We start from the raw sequence: 16,451 nt of genomic DNA, 5'->3' as shown, positions 1-16,451 counted from the left end.
TGAAGCTACACTACAGCCGCACAGCTTCAAGGCTCACCGTCGTGATTTGACAATGGGCCTGATAGCGGCGCTGGAGCTCCTGACGGGAGTCACATCAAGGTCACTGCAGCACTGCTCCCGCTGATATTTGGGCAAAGTGATGGTTATTTCATTGACGCAGACGACTGGCAGCTGAACGCAGCCTTGTTTCTCTGCTGCTGTGCGGGAGCGTGCCAGACATGAGGGCACAGAGACAGAGATGAGAGGGCACGCTGGACAGAAGAGATGGGTCAAACTGTTTCCACACATTTTCGTGTCATTTTAAACTCAATTTTAAATGAACTTTGGTGAATTTTGTTGTCCTAGTTCACTGCCTTGTTTGGAATGGACTGTTCGTTTGGCCTGTGGTGATGCTGGTTGCAGTATTCTTTCTGAAACTGTAGTTGACCTGGAGTAGTTTAGCCGCACCAAGTAAAGATCTGCTGCATGACTCAGTCCATACAACCCTGGAGCTGCTGCACACAGAGCCGTTCACCTGTTTATTCAAAGTTCAGTGAACTTCGAACTGGACCATCAGTTGTCTTTGTCCTGAACGAGCTGTTTTCATGATCAGCATCAGCCGCCACAGAGCGCTGGTTGTCTGTTTATTCAAATATTATTAATATTAAACATATTGCACCCAAATCAAACCAAATTCTACACTGCACTTACTTGGACAACAAGTGGAAGGTTGATAAAATGAATGGTTCTCAAGATATGCGAGCCAAAGACAGGGATTTCTGGAATTAGCAGAAAGACTTAAAAAAGGGAACATTTACAAATTTATACATTATGTTAATATATAATATAATGCATGCAATTATTGGAAATCACCTGAAATGTGATAAAGACAAAACCTGAGGGAAGATGGAGCAGAGAAAAGAAGACTTAGCATTGGACCGTGAGACGTATCTACAATATATCTATAGTATCTATAACACCAAGCCATCTCATATGTGTTATCACTGCAAAGAACAGTGTGGGTTTGCTGCAATTTTTGTGCGTTATGTTGTGTATTGTGTTTAAAAATCATACTGAGAGACAGCTGCACCTTGCAGATAATAACCAGAGCCTACCAGTGTGTAAATCCTGTGTCCACTGTGTGTGTGTGTGAGGATTACTCTGTTACATGTGTTAACGGTACCACATGATTACATGTGCAGGGACACAACATGGTGACAACAGACCAGCAACAAAATGACACAGTATTTGTTGGAAATGTGGGACATTCGTGCGAAGGTGAACTGAGGAATGCTGGTTCTCTGAAGATAAAACAACAACAACAACACGCACACATGCCAGTGATGAGGTCAGTGCCTGAAACACAGCATCTCTTTAAAAGCAGATAACAAAGAGCCTGACACAGTAGAGGCGCTCTGCTCTGTAATTATTGGCTCTTAGGTGTCGTCTTGATGCACAGCGGATTGGCACACCCACCTACCCACCACTCAGAGAAGCAGTGGATGGAGGGCAGCGGCCTATCGAAGCTGAAAGCTTTCGAATGCTGAGCTCGCTGAGATGTGTTAGATGAGAGGGGTATTCAAGCCCAGACTGCAGCGAGAGAGAGAGACAGATAGTTGGTATAATTTCCTCACTCAGTATTCAAAACAGACGTGCCTGTGCTTGTCATGTGTGGGATGACTCTTCAGCCGCTCTCTCGCTCTCTCTATCATACTCCTACACTCGCTCTAGAGTGAGAGACAGTCCATGTCACTGGTATCTGACACAAACACACACACACACACGCCTCTCACTGGTCGTTTTGTACTCTCACAGTTTTGGCGACAAAACAGGAGCCGAGAGAGAGAGCGACATTAAGTTTCGAATGGAATTTACTCATGTATTTGGTGAAGTTAACTATATTACTATGAATTGGAGATTTTGAAAACCAAAAATGTTCAATCAATTAATCGATGCATAAACCAATCAATCAAATCGGATTTGTAACAGTCTGCAATAAAAGGATATTTTGAGAATGTAATTTTTCACTGGTGAAATAAGAAATAATAATTTGAATTCTGACCATTTTCCTGAAAGTTGCATTCCGCCCATAAACAATGCACGTGTCAAAGTTACTGCTAATGTGAGCTTGATGTAAATGTAATGTCTTTTTCCACTGAGGTAAACATTGATTTTCTCTCTGTGAGAACACCACATGCTGTTCTGTCGTCTGGTTGACAAAGCTGCTGCTCAAGGACGATCTGCTGCCGCATTAAACTTGTTGCTCACTACAGAAACTACAGGTGTCAAATTCAACCAGAACAGAAATCTGCAGAACAAACCACTCTAATAATCTAATATTGCGCAGCTCCTGATGATCCATATCCTAATCCACCACCTCAAATGTTTTCTGTATTACTGTGGTTACTTCTGTTCTACTTGCACACAGAGAAAGATCGGCTTGATAAATAACCTGGTATCTATGGTTCAGCCAAGTGGACTTGAAGAGAAAAAAAAACATCTTTTGTGTCGGCACTGCAAATACCCAGATCCAGCTGGCGTGCACATGGCTGCAGATGGTTTCTGCTGCAGCTACAATCCCATCAAACCACACGGCCATACAACTCTGCTGCCGTTCCTCAGTCTGCACACTTGTTGATTCTTAAGACACCAGTTGAGCAGGCTGTAGTTTACTAAGGGCTTTCACTCTGGACTGGGGCTTTTTGAAAATCTTACAGTTCTACCAAAGCATACACACAACCCTCTACACTTTGTGTGTGTGTGTGTGTGTGTGTGTGTGTGTGTGTGTGTGTGTGTGTGTGTGTGTGTGTGTGTGTGTGTGAGAGAGAGATTGTTTTGTATAAATTTGTGAGACTCTTATCGTGGAGAATTTTTTTTTAAGTCAGAACAGGTAGACTGCTTTTTCTCCTCAGGTAGTTTGTGCTGCGTGCACACACACACACAAGCACACATACGCTGTCACTATGTTTTTCCAACATTATTGATAGCAAAGTGTTCATTTTACATGTGCAAACAGCAAAATAAACAATAGGACATGAGGATTCACACATCGTCACACACCTGCAGCTGCTGCGAACAGAGTGAAACACAGCACATGGTTTCCTTCTAACTGCCTCCGTCTCATTTGTCCTGTCACTTCTCATGGTAACATGAAGCATCCCAAACTTTATTGTGCAGTGCTCTCTGTCTCTCTCTCTCTCACAAACACATTGACCCATCTGTCATAGTTGGACCAGCCCTCTGCAGCACCTGCAAAAATCCTGCCCAGATGGCACCAATATCCCTGGACTGCAGAGGCAGTGACTCATTACAGTGGCCAAGACTGTCGGGAAATGGGTCCGATCCTTATATTCTACTATTTGACTTATTAACAGTATTAAGCAGAACATCCCACTATCAGGAGCCTGATGGGTGTGATCTCTTCATCTGCTGCATTGGCCTTCATATGTTTTTGATCATAAGGGTCATTCTGCCCAGACACGGTTTATGGTGGACAGGTCTCACTCGTATAAATGAGAACAAACCTTGCTCTCCTGCGTCTGTGAGCATCACAGGCACAGCCGACTGTCAGTTACTGTTATGTAAAAAACATGAATCAGACAGGACTCGTATAAAATCAGAAACTTTAACTGAATCCCTGAGCTCAGTGTACACAGACAACCAACCAGGCCTCACAGGGACACACACACACCTCACTCTCTCTTTTCACACACACCCACCAGCAGGAACACGAGGCATGTGGAGTGTATTAACATACTGGAACTGAATCAGGAAAGTTCTGAATTTTAAAGATACTTGAGACGGCAGATTGTAACCCTTTCACTTCTGCCTCCACTCTAAGTGTGGAACCTGGAACTGGAAAATATATTAGGACACACTTATCTTCAATTATTTTATTATGCGATAATGTACATGAACGAATCTTCCATGATAACAATAGGAGCCCAAAGTACCACCTTGTCATATTCTTTACCAGCAAACAAAAGGAGTTTCCACACAACAACCCTGTGAGTGTGTGTTTCCAGTTCTACCCTCAGACACACAGTGTGAGCGGTGGAGGCTGCAGTGCGACAGTGACAGCGAGTGAGTAATTCATGTTAAACCAGCTAAACATGATAAAAAAAATGTTTAGGTGTGTAAAACGTGAGCAGAATACCAAGTAAGTCAGATATTGATTCTGCGCTTAGAGGAAAATAAAGTGCACAGTGATACATTTGTTCAACAGCATTTTAAATCCTGAATGTTTTGTGGAAAAAGCAGATGTGTTATTAAAAACTGGAAAAAAAAGAAAAGAAGCTATGTTGTGGGACTTTGCTTTTAGAGCAGGTGATTTAGAGCTGCAGAAACATCCATGCTGAATAAATCACTATGCTGCAAAAAGACTAATTCAGATGATGTTTTCTGTGTCGCAGCAACTATGCTCATTTTTGTTTTGGATCCGATCCACAGTTCATCACAGGAATCCACAAAAAAAACGCACACTGACACTGTTTAACCTCACATTCCTCTCCGTCCATCTCAATTACCAGCTACACCGTTACTCCTCGCCACTCGCCATTTACTTCCAACCAAACGCTCCTGATCGAGATCGGCGAGGACTGAACTTTTCTGTACGTTCCCTGGAGCGTGCAGGCGACGAAGCCTTTAGAACGTCTGAAACACACGGAGTTGATGTGCTGTGATTACGCCCCATTGTTGCAGCTGTTGTGGCGTTACATGCGGGCACTTGTGAGTGCCACCTCTGCTGGAAGCCGCCGACCGGCTTTTCTTTTGGGATCGGTGGGCGTGTCCTTGCTGGGTTTTAGGTGGGCACCGGAGCATGTCTAAAACCTCACGAGTATTTGGCCTGACGTACCGCCCCCCCCCGTTCTCTCCCTCACTGCCCCTCCTCCGTTCCTGCACTGCGATCCACACACTGCCAAGGTCACCGGATTAGCATGCATGAGGGAAAGTGCACAATATTCGCCAAACATAAACCAAACGTAAACGGGAAAGGACACTGTGTACACTGAGCATAATCAGCGTGCTCAACAGCTCGGCTTAAATGGGCATTTTGCTTTCTACTGCACAGACACACATGAGACAGACATCCCTTCTCACATCAAACTCTCTGCAGGAGAGCAAATATAATGCAGCCTTATTCCCAGTGACAGTATAATGCAGTGGATGCACCTGAGTCCCAGCTTTAAACAGGGAGAAACAACAGTGAGCTTGCCAAACGCTCTCACCAGCTCATTAAGGTAAACTGTTCTTATTAAGTGCTGAAGCTGAATTACTTCCTCACTTGTTCCACGTGAGAGAGAAAACTAAAGTAAAACAAAATCACCTCCTCAGCACCGAGCGGAGTTTCTGATAACCAACAGTGTTACATGCGGCACGCCGAACCAATGCTCGCTGCTTCCAGTCCCATGATCCTTTGTGCTGCCTCTCTGCACAAGAGCCATAATGAAAAACAGACAAGCTCTCCCACTGCAGCGACCACAAAAACCTCCACTCATTGCACACGAGAGATTAGCCCGCTCATTAGCAGAGAAGCAAGGAGCGAGAGGAGAGAAGACGGACAAAAAGAAAAGAGTCCTCACTCGAGAAAACAGCTCAGGTCGCCTTTTCCTACAGACCAGAGAAACGAGACATTTTAAGTGGTGAGCAGCTTCTCATGTTTAGTATAAGACATGTGCATTAAACTGTAGCTATATGGCTGTGTATTGGCAAGGACATGCATGGTTTGTATATATCACGTTATGATACAAATTTATAAAATGAGAGCCTAAAATACGACTTACTGTGTACCACCTTGATGTACATTGCATAGTATTGATAACTCTGCTATTATCACAATGCAACGTTGTCGGTCACGAAGAACTGTGGGTTTTGAACTTATTCCATGCTTACACATCCGTTTCTCCTCACTGCAACACATTGAATCCACATCTGTTTATATCAGTGCACATTTTCCACAGCGGCACCACTGATGGTTCCCAGTGCGAGGCCGCTCTGCACAGCTTTCCTCACATTTATGTTTAAATAAAACTATCGATAGAAGAGGCAGGACTACTGATACTCTATCGAGGAAAAAAGATATTGCAATAGTTAGCTGTACCGATATTTTTTTGCACAGCCCTATAGTTGTGTATGTGGATTGTACAGTTTATAATGTGAGCGATGCTGCAGACCCTGTTTATGTAAAGCTGTATCCTTAATGAAAACAGGTTACTCTTAGTGTCAGTGATGTTTTAAAAGGATGTTCTTACACCGAATCATCAGCTGAAAAGCGTGTCGTCTCACACTACTACTTATGCTCTCAAGCCGCAATGATCTCAATCATGAATTTTAGATTAGCAACGCTCAATGGAGTTAAGCAAAGTGAGGGAGGGGAGAGAGAAACATCAGCGGTTTGCTTAACACTTAGCTGCTGGGAACCAGCTTTGGGCCAATTTAATCCATTTAGTTCTTTGAGAAACAAGTTAAATGGCTCAAGTATGTGAAAGGTTGTTCTCGGGGTATGAGCGATGCCAAAGTGGGAGACGGTGCGTGTGGATTACGGCACGATGCCTCGCTGAGTTGGCCAAGGAGTGAAGAAAACATCAGACTGCTGTTTTCGGAGGGAGGGAACTTCAAACACAGAAAGGCAGTGGTTACAGGAGCCAAAACACCCCTGCATCCACATAGACCTGTACTTTGGTTGTTGCTGGATCGGCATATTTGCCTGTGTGAGTACCTCTGACACCACAGACATAAAAATACAGGAACCAGAGAGCCAATTTAAAGAAACATGATGATGAACAGTCCTTTTTTTACAGCTACAACACAGGATGTTAAAAAAATAAGTGTTAAGTGACACTTCCCTGAAAAGCAATTTCCCCAGTCTGCCAAACAGCCGAACAACAACCTGGTTCCCCGACTCCCTCCTGTATTTGTCATAAGCTCCCATAATGCATCAATCAATTACCCAAAAAGCTGTCAGCTAAACAAATAGAGAGAAACAGCGACATGTTATTTAAAATTATGAAAGCTTAATCCACAGCTATTATAATGAGGAGCGCTGCAGTGCGTGCGTGAGTAATTACATGCAGTGGTGAAGTCAGGTGGAAAAAGGGTCCTCTACTCACTCAGCGGATTCACCAGGAGACACGCAAGGTTTATGTTTGTGAGGTCGACTGTTGCACTCAGCTGAACAGTATCAAACAGTGGAATTAGACTCAAAAAGGGAGGAAGAGCCGAGTGAGCCGAGTAATGCACGATGTCAGACAATATGTGTGGTGCAACAGTTTGTAGGCCCCAAACTGTCACACTTTGTTGGTGCGTCAGTCTGAGGAGTTGCATGTTATTTCCGAGCACACTTCTCCCCGTCGAGCCTCAGGGTGTAAAAACAACAAAACAGCAAATTTTGTAACAAAGTGACATCTAATCTTGAAATAATTGCCTGCACTTTAGAGAGGGGGTGTTTGTAGTCCAAGCAACTTCAAATTGGCCTGTGTGTGTGTGTGTGTGTGTGTGTGTGTGTGTGTGTGTGTGTGTGTGTGTGTGTGTGTGTGTGTGTGTGTGTGTGTGTGTGTGTGTGTGTGTGTGTGTGTACACATCAGGGGCCAACAGGCACTTGTACTCTACGAATACACTGTTGCAATGGCTGCTTCACTACACATCACTAACGCACGGCTGTGTTTGCTGTGTTTCTTCACCATTGACCCAAATTATGTTTTTAATTGTTGTTACACTTGTCAAGCTTCCCAATTTTGTACGGCATATTACAAAGAAAACTGTAGAGGATTTATCCCTCAAAATTATTAGGAAACTACCGATCCTTGATTTCAGACAGGCATCAAGAAGAAAAAACAGGCTTTGCAGGTCTTGACTGTAACTGTTGACTTTGGCTGCTTAAACTATAACAGTTGGAGCCGACTTCTCAGCTGAAGACGGCGTTACCGTAAATTTGAGATAATAGAATTGCCCAGAGTGACTTTATTTTTCAAGCTAGCTAATTAAAAACACTGACAACTATGAAAATCGACCATAATTGTGCTATTGATTGCTACATATATGGCACTGTGTATAAGACAGAGGCTGAAGCTACATGTCTGAGGCCACCAGTTACTTATTTTGTTTAACCTGTAATCACACTAAAATAGCATGTTTTTAGCAATGGTTGCAACAGCCCAACCCACAGAATTCATTCAATCTATGGTGGTCGCGGAGGGGGGGGGGCTCACACTCGCAAAAGACACGTTCTACTACATTGCATGTCACTTGTGGGTACGCTCTCAACTGCAGCATAAACTATGAGGTCTGACTGTTTGCATGGACAGTAAAAACTTTATGGATGATAGCACGAGCATAGCTATACACAGCTATACAATGCAGCAATTGAGCAAAACACCAAGTTCTATTGATAACAAGTTTGTCAGGTATTCATTTAGACTTACTGTATGGGAAACTGATGCGCGGTGTGACATCCTCCTCCGTGGCCATCCCTGATTGGAAGTAGGTAGCCAATAACAGCATAGCAGCGAGGAGAGAGTGGACAGTCACAGCTAGCGTCCACATGGTTACTGGATCCTCTCACACAGACATAAACAAATGCACGCTGCTTGCTAAGATTCCTTGGTTTTCATTAAGCTCCTGGACTGCAGAGCTTTATTTTTTCACTCTCATCTTCCCGCAGGCTGAGGGGGGGAGGGGTGAGGGGTGAGGGAACGTGTTCTTGACTTGATTCTTGTACTCCCAGTGGTCCTTACACACGGTTAGTAGACTCTTATCACAGAGAAAAGGAATCCTTTCTGGATTAAAAGCTGCTGGTTTTCATCCACTCGTAGTAGCTCTGCGATGGATCAGCGCTAAGCTCCGACCAGTGGCCACTTAGTAAAAGTCATTTTGGATCTGTGGAGAGAAGAGAGAGAAGCGGCTTCTTTAGGTTTGATCCAAAAACAAGTTTAAAAGAAAAAGATGAAACACGAGCGTGAATAACAGATCTTTTTCCAAACTTCTAACGCAACAACAAACAACTACAAAAGCAAAAAGAGTTGATAGATGTGGCGATGGGTTAATCTCGAGGATGGTGAGGAACAGTAACACAACAGTTGACTTATCTGTTCTGACAGGAAACGTTGGCATCACCCAAAGATGACTTGCCTCATCTCTCAGAGCCGACACTTTAATATTTAAGAGTAGCACACTGGTGACTCCAGCTTAAGCCGTGAAGACTAAAACAACTATTTGTGCTTTCAGCATTTACTGTCATCGCACTGCCAGAGAAGTAAAACTCAGCTAAAGGGGTCATTCAGACCACCAGCCAGCAACGTAAACACACTCATCACATTGTAGCTGGGAGGGTTTAGGAAACTTTATAATTTAAGTGAATGTCTTGATTTGCCGTTTGCACTGCAGCCCACAAAGTTTCTCTGTGAGATAAAGCGTCCGTTTGATTTTGTTTTAATCTCTATATTTAATTAAGCTATCATAAACAATTGGTAAGAGATAATGGAGAAGATCCTGTGGGAGCTTGGCTCTAATTTTGTGGTATGTGGAGAAATAAATTAAAGAACAGCGACTCCCAAGACCACTCTGTAATTTGTTTCAAAGAGGCGCAGTGAACATGACTCCGACTTTTATTGGCCTCAGTGTGAGTGTGCAGATAAGGTGCACGTTATGTAGCTATATATGCTGAGATTGTATTTAGTAGGGGGTCAGCTTTCTTGGAAGAAACCTCCCATCTGTTTCTTTCTTTTTTGTTTAAAAAAAATACAGAAGATAAATCTGTGTACCTCTTTTGAAACTTCATTATTAAAACTAGAGTGGTGCATAGCTTCGCCAAGACCCAACAGTCTCCTTATGAAAACACATTTTAATTCAAAAGCCTGATTATTTATCATCAAGCTCTATAAATCCCTGGGAACACAACACACTATCTCGAAAGTGAAAAAAGATTCCTGGATCCATCCCCTTAAATTTTAATCCTCCCCAAATTTAAGGGGTTCTTTTTTGGCCCATATTTCCCATCCTCCCACTAAGTTTTGTGGTAATTTGTCCAGTAACATTGGTGTAATGAGGCTACCTAATAAACAAACCATTTGCAAAATGAAAACTCCTTGCCGGAGGTGATAAATCATGAAATTATCTCTTGGTACTTCTTAGACCTGCTATGAGTTAGTTTTTGATACTCCGATACAGTACCATCAAAGTGTAAACACAACACTGACCTGAAGTTGTTAGCAAACAGCTGCATATGTCCACATCCTAGCCACGTTAGCATGCATTTAGAGTGTGGAGATTGTTTATGACCACCTGATGAATTTTTGTCAACATTCATTCTTCTAAGAAATATTTGAATTATTCCAGTTTTGCATCCACCACATGTTCGACACGTCATTCACATGCTCACTTGTAAACACGCTGTGAATTTTCAGAAAATGTCAGGAAGATGTCCGGACTTCAGTGCATGCCTGAAAGCAAAGTAGTGACCCATGTTTTCTATGATAGCCACCACTGCCAGAAACACCGATTCTATCATTATACCAGGAGAAGCACAGACACCTTAGTTCAGTGAGAATACAACTCTGCTCCTGGGATACAAAACAACTCACTACTCCTTATTTGGCTGACAGCGCTGGATGTCTCCCCCGAGCTCCCACATACATGGTGACGTTTACAAAGTAAACACTGGAGAGCACATGGCATCTCTGCTTGAGAGCTTGCATCACTGCAACAACTCCCTAAAGACCTCTCTCAAATATTTACGGTAGCTAATAAATCCAACAACAGCGCAAGACAAGCGGGGGTCAGCGAGTGGCCCCTGCTCGTCTGGTGAGATGGAGCCCTGCTGGGGAGGACCTTTTCAAACTTCTGGTAAACCTGGTTAAACAACAACTATGTGCAGGATAAACAGATTTACAACCACGTCTCTAACAGGGAAGCTGGATGAGACTGGCAGCTCACTGACTGAATGACCTGTTGACTTTGTGGCTGGTAGCAGGCAGATTGTAGTTGACTGACAGGCAGTGCTCCTGCTGAAGAACGGATATTTTTGAAGGATAGGTGGAAGGTTGTCTGTCTCACCTTTTCCCTGGCAACACAGATTGCACAAGTTCTACTGAATAAAACACCCTTTTCCTCTTAACTCTGCATCCGTGTCTTGCTGTCACACCCTTGTCTCTCACAATTCCCAGGTTCTTGAGCAATGAACCCATGTGTCACTCTTCGCTTCACTAGCAACTGCTCCAGTGAAGCTAGCTGAGTCACGAGAGGCTTAAAACCCCAGCCATGTTCCTGTAACATCTCCCTCCTCCTCCTCCTCTGCTGGTCCCACTCATGCCTGCTGAGACTGCAACAACAAGCATGGCAGCCCAGCGCATATCCTTATGTAACTCCAGAGGCCTTTAAAACTTTAATGAAAAGAGACGGGTGCTGCTGGGGAGGGTTTTCTGTCTCTCTGAGGAGTTGGGAATGATGAATTATTTTGGGGTAATTCTCTATGGCCGTAATGCGTAAAGGAATACCTTAACACTCCTGCATTGACCTTTCAGTGTCCGAAAAAGTTGTTATTCCAACAGACTTACTTTGGTTACTTTTGGTCACGACGCAGAGTTCTGATGTCCAGGTATTGGTGCTCAACTTAAGAGTTTAAAGGCCTGAATAAATGCCATACACATATTTTATTCTCATTGATTAGTTCCAGATTGCCATATTATCACAACCCTAACCACTTTTTTAATTCTTCTCCATCAATGTACCAAAACAAAAACATACCTACAGATTTCAAGGACACCTGAAAAACTTTTAAAGTAAAATTTTGATAAATTCAACAGACATTTAACAACAAAACAAAAAGTTAGCGTGCCGAGTCGTAAATAAGTGATGTCAATATAAAGAGGCCCCTGTACCAGAGTGTGAAATTTAAGGTATCTGGGGAATCCAAAGCACAGGATGACTCATGGGTGTGATGCCTAAAATGTTCATCTAACTGAGGCCAGCACCTGAGGAGGACAAGACGGACGTTCCAGAACCCAGAGGCAGATCCGTGGGGGGCTTAGCAAGGGCACAAAGGGCATGTAAACTCATGTAATACTGCACTTGTTCTGTTTTCTTTTACATATTTTTGGCTTGACAACCGTGTCCCAAGTACATGCATTTTAGTCAAATTAATCATGTAGAGTCCTAATCCATTCTGAGGACCAATGAAGCCCGGATCTGAAGAGAAAAAGTATTAAATATTAATAAGTATTAAATCATGATTGACAGCAAGTACTTGAGCAAAGGAAGTGATCTTATTAGAAACAACAGTTGTGGGATTTATAGGACTAGAGCTCTTTTCTGCTGCTACAGACAACCCAGTATGGTCAGTGCCACAGGACCCATCTGCTTGCCGAGGGGAGGGTCTGCTGCAACTTGTGTCCATGCAGAGGGGATCTGGTGCCATATTGCTTCAGGCTACGGATTCATTAACCTTTCTAACCGCCCGCAACCCAGAGGATCCCTATTAATACCTGCATCTGTTCAGAGAGAAAAAGGATGTGACAGATACATTGGACGACGCACTCTGAGCCAGGTCATAGCAAGTTCAATAGAGGGGGAGCAGAAAGAATGCTAACCACTTGGCTAGCTTGGAGTACACGACTTGGCTTTGCGTTCCACCACCATCTCCCAATAACTCATCTCTGAGAAGTGACTTGTCTCTCATTTAGTCTTTGGCACAGACCGAGGCACTTATGGAGATGATCAGCAGCAGCCAGGCACGACCCTGTGATGATAGTACTATCACAGATCTTGACATGAGGCTACATTATGTTGCAGTCAAATCCATTAACAGTATTGTTAAACACCAAAGTGATGGGGAACTATGAATGCATCTTACTTTTTGCCACGTTTAAAAGGTGACGTTGTGCGAACTTATCCAAAAAGGTAATTGTTTTACTTTAGGCATGATTTAAAAGTAAATTTTTTCCACATGTGACCTTAAAAACAACATAGCCCCTTTGGTCTAAATGACTCTCCAGGATTTATGGAGCCATTATGTTGGGCAAAAAAGACTTCAGGAGGTGACTGACACGGCAGAGACTCCTTGCTGTGTCTGTCATTATAACTCACACTTATTGCTTCGCTGAGTGGGGCAGTGCATGATTGCTTTCAAAGCAGGGAGATGGGAGGAGGTTTAAAACCCCCCACCTCAATAAAAGAAAAATCAATGGTTGACCATCAAATGACTATAGCTCTTTTTCAGACATGACCTGCGGGTAAAATCCGGAGAATTGGCTACGGAGTTTACCCGCAGTTTGCCTTCCACACATGCACAACAAGGGGGAGGCTCACAGACACGTTCACAACAGCAAGAAATCCTCCACATTATTCAGGCGAGAAAGTGAAGCCGTCGGATGCAGCAGGCAGAGGCAGGAAGTGACGTATTAACTTTGCTGCGGAAACCACGTGGTTTTCTTGACAACAGAGACACCAGTGTCGGCTCTTATCACCTCAAACTCTCTTGACATCTTCATCTTCAGATTAATTAATACATTTTTTCCATTTTTGTGTGTGTTGCATGATAGAAGCGTCATCAACCCCCCACTCGCTCGCGGTGAATCCAGCGGGGATCCCCTGCTGTGTTCACACATCCGATTCTCCTGACTTTCTACTAGCCATGCGGAGAAACTCTGCAGATAATCCGGAGCATCTCCCTCGCTTTTTCGCGTTCAGCCCACCACAGTTTTTTGGCAAAGTTAAATAAACCACAACTCCGCCTGAACACAATTTAGTCCATTTGATAAAAAAATAAAACGGGCACTCCAAGGTAAGTAAACTAACTTGAAACTTTTTAAATCCTAAATGGAGTCCGGGTCCGGGTTGGAGGCCACCTATTAGGTACAGCACTGTGCATAATACATTGTGTGAACAAGGGGTACCACGTGTACTCTCGTCCAGCCCGTAGACGTAACGGGAAGTAATGCAGGTTTCAGCTGAGCCGACTGTTCCCAGCACCATGAAATAAGTCTCCTAAATAAATCACGACCGGGTTAAAAATAAACTGTGAAAAACTCTCCCGATAGCAGTCGAGGCAGCAGCAATTGTTTCCTGAGTTGGCAGAGCACATAGTAAATTCATCATCACAGTGACTCAGGAATTTACACAAAGTCTATGTATGAATCAGCATGTCTGGGTGAGGGAGCTCAGGGATAAAGAAGATGTTTGATAAAAGATGAGCAATGATGACATCACTGACAGTAAACTACAGGACACAAACAAATCAGAAGAGGCATGATTTCTAAAATGATTTTCATAGAGAATACATATGTATTATGTGGCCTGTGTCACAGTATCTATCTGATGTCATCATTCCAAAATTTGTAAAAGGGCCTGAAAGACAAGTTAAAAAGTCTGAGGAATTATAAAAACAGGAGGAATACACCAAGATAAGACTGAAATCTCATACTAGCATTTAGTGGAGCGTAAAAAACTAATTGCTTTCTAAGGAATGTATAGGAGCATATGGGTAATACATGTATCAAAGACAAATCTCCAGGATATCCTCTCACAGCAGCTTTCTACTAGTTTTTAATATGGATGCACCACATCGTCATAACTCATAAGCTGCACACAATGCATGTCCTGGAAAAACATCTTTTCATCAAGATACTGTTTTGTTGTTGCTTTTAAAAGGAAATTCCCGCAGAGCAGGAAGTTGAATGCTGATTAAATGTAAACATATTAAAGATATTTTGAAATGGCAACAGAAGAAAAGGAATCAACAACTATCAAGACTGAGCAAAAGCAGCTTGATTTTGTTTACACACACAAACACAAACAATGTTCATATCATCTCTTCAAAATAATTTCTACCCTGCAGGTTTCTTTTGGCTCTGAAACTGAGGCCTCAGTGTCACTGCACAACAGAAGAGATTTTAACTAGGGATAAAATAAAACTTATATGCAAGCTCCAACTTTTAGGTCTATAATATGGAACAGATGTTCACTGAAGAGTCGGGATCTTTATGCCTGAAGGCAAACTTCCTCTGAAAGAAACAAATTTGTACAAATGGCACAAGAAGGAAAGAAAAAACGATTTGACTGCTAATCAGTCACCATTGATTAAACATATCTCTCTCCACTTCCTCTATGCAAATGATTTCTCTTAATGAGAGCAAGACGACATAAGTTGCCAGACATTAGATCGATTTACTGCTTTCCCCTGGGTCACAAAGACTGTGAAGATTTTATTAATTAATCAGCAGATCTCAAAAGCTACCGAGAGATTTTTAGACTGTGTATTTTGATGCAAATAAAACTAAAACATGTTTCTGAACATTTTAAATGATCAACCCCTGAATGCACTTCCGAAAACTTTTTTGTCTTATCTCGGAATGAATTATTCACATGATCCCAGAGTGATAAGAGACTTTTCCCTGCATATATTATTAATTATTCACAGAATCATGTTCCTATTGATGACAGCATCCTGCTGTGGTATGTCGCTGAAGCATTGATGATGATTTCAAAGATTATTGTAAAATTTAAAAAATGGTTGTTTTGCAAAAAAAAAAAGAAACAGTGCACCAAACTAAATCCCATGATTCTCAGGTCAAATCAAAGCCACATCAAAAATACTCAGGCTACATCCATGCTACTATGTTTGTGTCAGGGTACACAGGAATCTCTATAATAATATCGTTCATCTCCTACACATGGAAGCTTATCATTGTAAAATGCAGACTTTAACTGCAAAGAGCTGTTAGCAGAGACGATGGGGTCAGCAACGCTTGTATTTGATTATCCATGTTGAGGTCTATGCTGGTAGCCGAGGCTAATGCAGCTTGTGTTCTTCTGGAAGGGGTTCATGTGATATGCTGACGAATCAGCGAAGGCTATGTCATCGCATCCGGCCAGACTAAAGGCTCTGCGTGGACACCAGGCCTATCCATACCAGAGTAGATGCATTTTTAAAAACATAGCAGCATTGATGTAACCTGACTCGTTGGTGTTTCACGTTGTCATTGAATAAATAAGGATCTCTTAGCATGACAGACCCTAATATGAGAAAACAATCGGGGTTTGTTGAGCCATGACAAGAATCACACCATTTTAATGAAGTTATAAAAGTGCATATAAACACACTCACTGGCTAATCCCCCTCTTTGCATCAAGTCGCCTTCTCACATGTTAATCAGGTATAAGGCCCTGAATATGCCCTGATTGGATTTGCATGACCCTAAGCGTCCAGACAGATCTGTGTTAATTGTTTAACTACAGTACGTGCACTGTTTCCGTGATCCCGTCATGTCCGTGCCTCGCAGTCTAAAGGTGTTCATTAAAATGCAGCCATGACCTCAGACTTTCCTCTGCGGTGCCTCTTAGGTTAGCAAAAGGGCTGGATTTTCCGTGGCATCTCTCCCAACGTGCTAAATCTACACTGCGTTGAAATGAAGGGCAAAGAGTGAGATGTGACACTTTCCAGCTCTATCTTATGAGCTCACATGGGATCTGAAGAATTTTCA

At 42.8% G+C, this 16,451-nt stretch overlaps 1 protein-coding gene across 2 annotated transcripts in view; it reads right to left on the bottom strand.

Annotated features, from left to right (window-relative positions):
* LOC118106879 (semaphorin-4B) overlaps positions 1-16,451 on the bottom strand; it is a 60,752-nt gene that overhangs the window by 27,588 nt on the left and 16,713 nt on the right. For both annotated transcript variants that reach the window (XM_035155600.2, XM_035155599.2), the window contains exon 2: positions 8,400-8,853. In XM_035155600.2, the coding sequence (XP_035011491.1) occupies positions 8,400-8,520 (121 nt within the window). In that variant the 5' untranslated portion in view covers positions 8,521-8,853. The remainder of the gene's footprint in view (positions 1-8,399; positions 8,854-16,451) is intronic.

Source organism: Hippoglossus stenolepis, chromosome 1 (assembly GCF_022539355.2).
Source record: "Hippoglossus stenolepis isolate QCI-W04-F060 chromosome 1, HSTE1.2, whole genome shotgun sequence".
NCBI lineage: Eukaryota > Metazoa > Chordata > Actinopteri > Pleuronectiformes > Pleuronectidae > Hippoglossus > Hippoglossus stenolepis.
The sequence above is the reverse complement of the archived record's forward strand: the minus strand, read 5'-3'. Positions and strand labels throughout refer to the sequence as shown.